The sequence below is a fragment of the Trachurus japonicus genome, chromosome 16 (genome assembly GCF_045865225.1).
Source record: "Trachurus japonicus isolate A0001 chromosome 16, Traja_1.0".
In the NCBI taxonomy this organism is placed as follows: Eukaryota; Metazoa; Chordata; class Actinopteri; order Carangiformes; family Carangidae; genus Trachurus; species Trachurus japonicus.
This window is the reverse complement of record NC_140922.1, coordinates 19675475-19684558: the sequence shown is the minus strand read 5'-3', so window position 1 is coordinate 19684558 and position 9084 is coordinate 19675475. Positions and strand designations below refer to the sequence as shown.

Genomic DNA, 9084 nt, shown 5'->3' with positions numbered 1-9084 from the left:
TCACAATTTGAAATGGCTTATAGTCTTTAGACAGTAATTATCAAGGATTAGACATGGCATAAACGTGACCCCATATAAAATTGCATGAAATACCACATGGCCTGATGCAAGACTAATGGAAAGGCATTCTATTATTGCAGCTTCAGTAGCACTTATGAGAATAGATGTGTGCAAAGCTTCAATTTACTCTCCTTTAATCCTGTGACAATGGAGATCTGTAGGAGAAATCTCATAAATCTATTTGGGCGCTGGCTATAGAATCTGGACACCTGTGCGTTCTCAATTGGTGCAAAGGTGTCGTTCTCAACAATTTCTAATCAGGCTTTCAAAGAATCCCCACAAAGGTATTCAGCCAGTTATGTGGGCACCGACCCAGATTGAGCAGTACTCTCAAGTTCAACAATTTAGGCTATAACATTTGAAGGTTATTTTGTTCATGCCCAACCCTTTCTCAGTGGTAAAAGTACTGTATATTTGTCAATGACTTTTCCTCAAATGCAGCAAAGCAGGTTGTTTGAGTGATGTGCAAAGGCACTTTTTTTTTTAAACAAGCTCTTTCCATTTCTTCCAGAAATCTAAGGTTTCTACTTTTGAGAAGATGTGGGCCTTTATGAGCAGCAGGCCAAGCACATCACTGGTGAAGTCTATTGAGGATGGGATTCAGAGGGTGCTAAAGTCTGACTACGCCCTCATTATGGAGTCCACTACTATTGATTACATCACTAGAAGGAACTGTAACCTGACACAGGTGGGAGGGCTCATCGACAGCAAAGGCTACGGCATTGGCACTCCCCTCGGTAAGACCTTTAAATACAACTGAGACCACTTACAAATGATAAAAGACAATCCAAGCCCTCTTATAAGTTATGCGTTGCCTTTTGAAGGAGTGTGAAGTATTGCTTTTTAGACGACACCACAGCACAAGCTGTTTTTTAAGCTACTAGTCAGACTGAATGCCACAACGTGTTTATGAACCTTATTATCACAGAACCCAGCTGGTGTTTCTTCCAAAAGTAAAACAGGCCTTCTGTTGCTTCCAGGCTCCCCGTACAGGGACAAAATCACCATAGCAATCCTAAGCATCTTGGAGGATGGGCGCCTACACATGTTGAAGGAGAAGTGGTGGAGTGGGAGCAGCTGCTTGGATGAAGAACGTCGCGAGACAGGCCCCATGGGTATCCAGAACCTGGGTGGTATATTCATTGTGCTGGCATCTGGCCTAGTGCTGTCTGTTTTTGTGGCGATTGCTGAATTCATCTACAAACTAAGGAAGACCGCAGAACGCGAACAGGTATGTGTCCCAATAGATCACATACAGAATGCCCTATTCTCTTAATTTGATCTTTACTCTGTGGTTTGGATGGATTGGAAATTAATCTCAATAATTCAATTACACTCTACTTGGATTTCAGTTTATTTCACCCTGGATTTTAGCAAAGAAGTTCCTAACCGTGCCCGTTCTGTTATGATACTCACCACATAGCCTCTAAACCAAAGCTGTGCTCTATTCATGGCTTTTAGTTCAAACATGTTATAAAAGGATTTGCATGCCTTTAGCTAATCCCTAGGAGTACTTGGCCATAACACTACAACATTTACTTATTTTAACAGGCATAATTGCAAATTGGAGCATAGAGAATTAATCCATTATTAGTCATTTGAGATGTTAGAATAGCATGAACTCTTTACTGCTGTAAATCACTAATTTGACTCATGCTGAGTAGTTGCATGCATACACATGCACCATACTTGTTCACTCTTTCTGACACAGCAGCAATAATGAACTGCATGCAGGCTACATGTGGCGGTTGCTGCGATTTGACATTGCTGACAGCCGCAGACTGCACGTACACACACATTAATACAATGTGAATGTAATGTTCTAATGCATTTTGCACTCTTTAGACTGTCGACACTCTCTGCTGTCAGAACAATTTAAAGCTAAGGCATTTACCCCCCGTCCCTTTCCCCTCTTCTCCTTCTTGCTCCCCTCCCCGCATCCTCCCTTTTCGCCCAGAGGTCTTTGTGCAGTGCCATGGTGGACGAGATCAGACTGTCGTTCACCTGCGAGAGGCGGGTGAAACACAAGCCTCAGCCTCCAGTCATGGTGAAGACGGATGCAGTGATCAACATGCACGCCTACAACGACCGACGACTCCCAGGAAAGGACAACATGAGCTGCAGCACTGGGATGACACCTGTCTTCCCATGACATTGTGTTCCCCCCAGGGCAAGAACCTCATGAGTAATGTGTCAGGGGCAGTGCCAGAGACTAGAGACAATGGCATAGATGGGATCACCAGATATACCATTAACCACAGTGACATAGGGACACTAACAAAACATGGGCAACTCAAAATGGCAGCATCAGCCACACAGGTATGACAACATTCACCACTGTAATCCTAAACTACAAGAAGTAAAAATAAATATTCGGGGGAGGTTCTGGGAAAACAGTACACCCAAATAATCAGTTTGAAGTCTGATGTTTACGTGCGCAACACAAAAACACAAGAAAATACACTTCATTGGAGGAATCGTCAATTAGTGAAAAGACTGAGAATCTTATTGGACTGAAGAAGGACAAAAGGCTTTGATGAGAACGGCAATAAATGACAGACAAGTGGACAAGGAGCAGATTCTTTTTTGTTTTTTTTTGCCACACATCAAAATTATTTTGTTAAGTTCTTACCTTTATCTTTATCATTTTGATTTACACAAACTCCTGAATGGCCTTTGACAGCAGAAAATAATGTTACCTCAAACACGTTGTCTAGGCTTAATGGTTACCTTTGGGTCATGAGTTGGTCATGAGATATGGGACTGGATCTTTTGAAAGCATAGTTTGTTGAGTTATCTAATTATAACCTGCAAGAATACCTATTAGAAAGAAACAAGTTCATCTAAGTTGTGATATGTACCTGACTACACTGTTCTGCATCGACTATAAATAGCCAGTGTTTTACAAAGTTGGAAACATCCATATTAAAAACAAGATTCCATCATTAACTATTGGATTGGTATTAATTGGAATGGAGTTATTTGACCAGAAGAAAGTTTTATGTCAAAAATGCTTTTGCTAATGATACAATTCTAATCCTTTAAACTGCCAAAGATGTGACCATTCAATAGAAGTATACAGAAGGAGAGGTGACCTTTTTGGGAACACTCATGTTGTGTTCATTGCAGAGTAAATGGAGTAGTTCCAATTTCACCACAAAGGGATCTTGCTGTCACCATTATTTCCCAGCCATGCAGAGTAATATGTAGTAGGATAATTGTAGTTGGCACAATCAAGGTTGTGTGTATGATGGTGTTGCAAACCAGCTCCCCTCAAGAACTTATGTAAAATAATCAGTGCTAAAAACATACAAAAAGTAGACTAATGATTCCTGAGCAAAACATTTGACCCTGTAATTTCATAAATTGTGAAATACTGAACAATTACTTGAAGTGCAGTTGCACTTCTCAAACATGTGATTATTAAATGGTAGCAGGGTAGAGAATGGATGAATTAGATTTGTGTTTATATATGGACCTAATTTAAAAACAAAAGTTCAGTGCATTTAATTGTGACATATCTATCAAGCTATGTGCTGGTCTTTGTCCATGTGTGGCTACAGTACCACTGAATGTCCTGAGTACTCCTGAACACATTTTACAACAATTACTTAATTTTTTCCAATTGTGATCTTGCATTATGAGTTACATAAGAATTTGGCCAAGTGTTTAGATTCAAATCAAAAAACATATTGAAGGTCATCTCAAAGTTTCTTTTATCTTTTACAGTACCTGATGTGAACAGAGAACTTATAGTGTGTGAACATGTGGAAAGAATGTGGTAAACAGATGGTGAATACTATAGACAAGAAAACAGATGATGATTTTGTGTGTTCCTGTTATCGCCTATGGAGTACACGTGTACATCTTCAACAAGTGTCATGCTGTATGAAGATTCAAGGAGTCTGTGAGCTGCTGTCACCCGGGAGCTGAGCGAACAGCAAACCTCTGTGAGGTTTACGTTGTCAATATGTCAAGACAAAAGAAAAAAAAATTAAAAATAAAAATGAACATTACTATCTATGATTCAAAGAAACTCAAATCTGTAAAACTTAGCATTGGTTTGGTAGAGATTCACTGTATAATCGTTTATCGATTCCCTTCTGCAAAGTAGAGTATGTAGATAAGATCAGCAGGAGAAAATGTATTTTGCTAAATTTATACTGTTATAAATGAATTCTGTTCACAGTAAAATGTTATAGATGATATTTATTTCATTAGAAAGGTCACTTTAACCTACTTCCTCACTTTACACCCCAGTTCCACAGCCCCAAAACTGTTTATTTATTTAATGAAAATGCATTATATTATGGTGTATTGGATAACTGTCATCCAGATGAGAAAAATGTATGTAAATCTTCTTTTATGATGGCTAATATATTTCTACAAGGTGAACATGAAACGGAAATGTTGAACTTCCCCTAGAACTTAGGGGAACACTCCCTTAGAGTAGGGTTTTATCTTATGTAACTGGACCTTTACTCCTCTTGAAAATCCAGTTAGGACCTGTCTAAAGTATGGCCACAGCTGAAGTGTGGTTATACTGTATTACTGTTACCCTCATGTGTACTGTAGCTTTCATGCAGGTCATTCAAAGACTCAAGTTTGCTTGTATTTCACTTCTGTAATATGTGAAAAGAATTGAAAACATCATAATCAAAATTAGTTGGAATTACAACAGGGTTTCTGATTTGGCTGATTCAGTCAGTTTGGTTACTGAACATATATATATATATCTTTTTATAAATCAATGTGAATAATAATGTCATTTTACACAAAATTGTATGAAACGTGAGAGAAAAGTAATGCAAAATGTAAGCTTCATAACCTGTGTTCCATTAGCAGTGTGAGTTTTGATTTTCCAGCAGTCATGACGGTATGCCTTTTTATGGACACCTTTCTTTTCAGTTGCACAGCTTCTATCATTTGGCAGAAAACCTCTCAAACAATATGATAAATATGTTGGTGCCAACCAGGGTTTTCTTTGTGGACATGCAGAATTTCTATGAATATAGTTTTTGTAAGGTTTTGTACAAAAAAGGGAAAAAAAAAAGATTTTGTTTTCCTAGTAACTGTATGTGTTAATAGAACATTAGAAATGACTGGCATCTAAATAAAACATGGGGATTCAATTCAAATGAAATGTTACAGAATAGCTACTGAATTATTTTCTTTTTAACACACTGTGAATAATTCAATTGTACAGTTTGCTGTATGGGTTATATGAAGTTTTAAATAAAAAATACAAACTATTCATATCTGCTGTTGGTATGTCGATTGATTAGTGTCGTTTTGCTATTTCCATGGTAATGTCAAATAGGACACCTTTTTATTTATATTTTTGGGATTCTCTGTAAAGACTTACAGTTAAGTGATTATTAGCAAGGTTGTGTTTGTTTTTTCTTGGTTCAAAGTTGCTAACACCATCTTATTTTAGCTAAAGTTTCGTATTGCCAAAGTTTACACCAAGTTAAATATCAGCTCTAGCATAATTGTGAGACCTGTTTTATGCTGATTTACAAATCACCAGTAACATTGTTTGATCAGAATATGAGGAATTTTAGATGGTAGGGATACCCTACTTGATCAACTGCTGATCATTATCGACTGAGTTCCATAAATAATATGTAATTGGAGGATAGATTGGAGTTAAAGCTTCTAGTCACTGTTCACCTTTAATCAGACCACCTGTGGTCAATACTCTGGGGTCTGAAGCTGAGAGAAACCCATGTGTAGTCCCTCCTCCCACCTTATTCAAAAACAGAGTGCAACAGGGTACACAAACAAAACATATGTGTTGCTGTGTGTCAGACTGGTGTAACATGACAGATTGTCTATTGGCTGTTGTACCAGGTGTCAGATATGAGAATGTTATACATGTTTCCACACGTATATGAGAATGCATTTTTCCCTATATCTGTGTCCAGGAAATTTTCTCGCAAGTTTACAGACAGGGAATGCTGTGGGTCTAACGGGTCCCGATCCCAACCATTGCTGCCCACTGTTTGAACAGTTTGAAGCCTCTCTTACAGTTGTGTATGTTTAGATGGCATTATGTGACTGAACTCTAACTAAAAGGACACAGTAAACAACATGAAATCCGACTTGGCAAAATGCTATTCTATAACAAGCATTATTAATACCCACACTGTATATCTTGATGCAGTTATTATTCAGCCTAAACAAAGGCAAACATATCATGCTTTATATCAGAAAGATGTGAAAATAGATGTGAATGTAGCTGCTTTGCAAGGTAGAGGTCAGTAACAGGCTAATGCACATAGGAGATCTGTGTGCTCAGAAGCACAAAAAGAGGAACCTTTGAAGATCTCTCAAAAGGGTTTCAAGGTAGAGGGAATGATTCAGTACCATTAAATCATACCGAGGGAATGGACTGTTTGTGTCTACTGATAACCACAATACTAAATAAGAAAATAGAAAAAGTATTCTTTGCTGGGTTTTAAATTTTATACTGGTTATTACTTTGAAATCTCTGAATTCAAAAAGATGTAGGCTGCACTCACACCCAACAGTGGCTGTACGGTGCCGCTTCTCAGGTCTCATGTACAACACAGAGCTAATGTAGAATGTAGGAAGGAATAAACACAAACTTCAAATGGTGTTCATGCACGAAGGCGTCTGTGTCGTGACGTGAGGTAGCCCATCGACTGCGACGAGGAGAGATTAACCTTGCTGGCATTGCGATGGCAGACGCGCGTGTTAAAAAAGCAGGGGAAACCCCAGGCCATGGCGTTGAGGAGCAGCGGGTGCATAATGAGCGATGGGCAGGGGCCTTCCGCCTAATGGGAAGATTTATTATCTCTCACTATCAATTAATCCCTTCGGACAGACCGGGGCCAGCAGGAGCACATCAGGAGTATGTAAAAGAGAGAGAGGGAGACAGAGGGAGGATGGGAGCCAGCCAGATGAAGAGAGAAAGATGTGAAAGGACGTGAGAGGTGGAAGGGAAAAGGAGCAGAAAGGACAAATGAAAAAAGATAGGGTGAGAATAGGAAAAAGCCAACAAGAGCAGGGGAATGTGACAGCTATACAACGAGTAATGGGAAAACAATAGCTTAATGATTGAGTGAAGAAAGATGAGCAGTTGGTTATGGGACTCGAGCAACGTGAGACAATGAGGGAACTAGATGAGATAGAAGTAAAATGGAGAACATATAAATGAGTGAAACTACAGTAGATAAAGAGAAGGCAAGAAATCAATAGAAGACTCTGCAAACATTAAACAGAATTTGCAAGACTGATACAACACCAGCCTCTACTTTGTTCCCATGTTTTTAAAGATTAGCTATATGCTCAGCCTCAAAACTCTCAAATGGACTGATGGGGCAAAAACATTGATAACAATCTCTGGAAGTAGGTCGCTGAATTGCAACTAGTAAGAAATAAGCTTTTTTGAAAATAAGCTAGTACTAAATGGATTTTAATGAAAGAATTAGGAAGGATTCTATTCAAAGACAGCTCTATACTGTGGCCAATTATGTTAGAGTGGCTTTTTAAGAAAAGGGACATTTTTCTGATTTCATGATTTAAAGTCTATGTTTGATTTAATGATAATGGGATGTAGCATAATGTACGAACATAAACTAGTAGTGTTGCTCATGTTGTGAATAGCTCAGGCAATGAATGACATTAGGATTTTGCAGCACTGTTTTCACATGTCTCATGATTTATTTCACTGTACTGTATCGTACATGTATGTACTATAAATAAGGCAGTGCATGGGGAAAGTACAACGTAAAGCTGACCTCCAGCCTCTGAGCCATTATGGATGCTGCCTTGGTCTGTTGGTCATGCACGCTTGTGGTGGATTTCGCACTCTGATGGCACATATCCAGACCAGTGCACTCTTTGATGACCTTGACAGGGCCGTCGGTGGGTGATGTTCTGCTTGACACTCCAGGGTGATGTGCTGCAGACCCATGGCTGTGCATCATCGACCCATTTGGGGGTGAATGAATGCCCAACCTGTGCCATGCCCATCTCTGTGGACCCAGTGGGTGAGAGGCCCATCTTAGCTGAAGCTGCACCAGAGGATTGGCTTGATAGGAGGGCTAGTGTGCACTGAACCTTATTATGGGCAATGTCATCATCCCAGAAAACTGAATTCCCCCCAGGAAGTGCAGGATATGTAGCTGTAAAGGATGCAGCTAAATAAAATTGTTCTGGAGAAATGAAGGTAGATTTCACCTTCAAATAAAAGAACTGAGGGTATTAAAAAGTGGGGCATGCCAAGTTAACTTATGAAATAAAACCCTGTACCTGAAACTGTGATTAGTCCGAGTGTTTTCAGCATTTGAAATCTGCAATTGCTGCAGTATACAATAGTAGTTTTCAATGTTGTATTCATTCTTCTAATGCTGCATCAGTTATGTTCATGCCAATGCAAACTTAAGTGCAAGTTTTAACTAGCAATTAACTAGCAAAAACAAGGGGTGGCTTTTATTTTGAGCAATCACAGGAAACTCAACTTGTCAATGAAGCACTATGTGAACTGGGACCCAAAAACTATGATTGGAACACCAAACAAAATAGCTATTATTGCCCAATGTCCATGTAAATGGCTTTACTTGGAAGTGCTTTATTATTTGCATGTATGATACCAGTGTAACTATTTCTATGAATGGGGTGTCAAACTCAATCACACAAGGGGCGAAAGTGGAAGTATGTCAGGTGCCAGAGAGCATTGACATTTATTGAACAGACTAAATCTGACTTTGTTTTAATCGGAAATATGAATTATAATAATAATATAATTATATTTACAATTAGTGAAAATAAAAATAACTTTGTTTTTCATTAAAAGTGAAACCTTCAAGCAAAATGAGAATGTATCAGATATAAACGGCACCACATATATTTGGTCTGGTTTTCTCTCCTATGCTTTTGTGTCCATGCCAGATACTTTGCATCATTCTTGGCTGCAAGTTCATTGATGTTTGGAGGTGTGCATCAGTGGGACGACGATGCGCTGATTTGTTGTTAACAGAGCAGCAGACAGGGCTT

General features: G+C 38.9%; 1 protein-coding gene across 1 annotated transcript; it reads left to right on the top strand.

The window, feature by feature from the left end:
- The first annotated feature begins 488 nt into the window (after positions 1–488).
- On the top strand, positions 489–2841 carry LOC146972344 (glutamate receptor ionotropic, kainate 3-like). Its single transcript, XM_085802436.1, has 3 exons — positions 489–797; positions 1041–1291; positions 2018–2841. The coding sequence occupies exons 1-3, from the start codon at positions 599–601 to the stop codon at positions 2210–2212; spliced, it is 645 nt and encodes a 214-aa protein (XP_085658562.1). The 5' UTR covers positions 489–598; the 3' UTR covers positions 2213–2841.
- Positions 2842–9084: the final 6243 nt, after the last annotated feature.

Coding starts and splice junctions, on each gene's coding strand:
- LOC146972344 (XM_085802436.1), top strand. CDS start 599: ATGTGGGCCTTTATGAGCAGCAGGCCAAGCACATCACTGGTGAAGTCT. Junction 798..1,040: donor CGGCATTGGCACTCCCCTCG/GTAAGACCTTTA, acceptor TGTTGCTTCCAG/GCTCCCCGTACAGGGACAAA. Junction 1,292..2,017: donor AGACCGCAGAACGCGAACAG/GTATGTGTCCCA, acceptor CTTTTCGCCCAG/AGGTCTTTGTGCAGTGCCAT.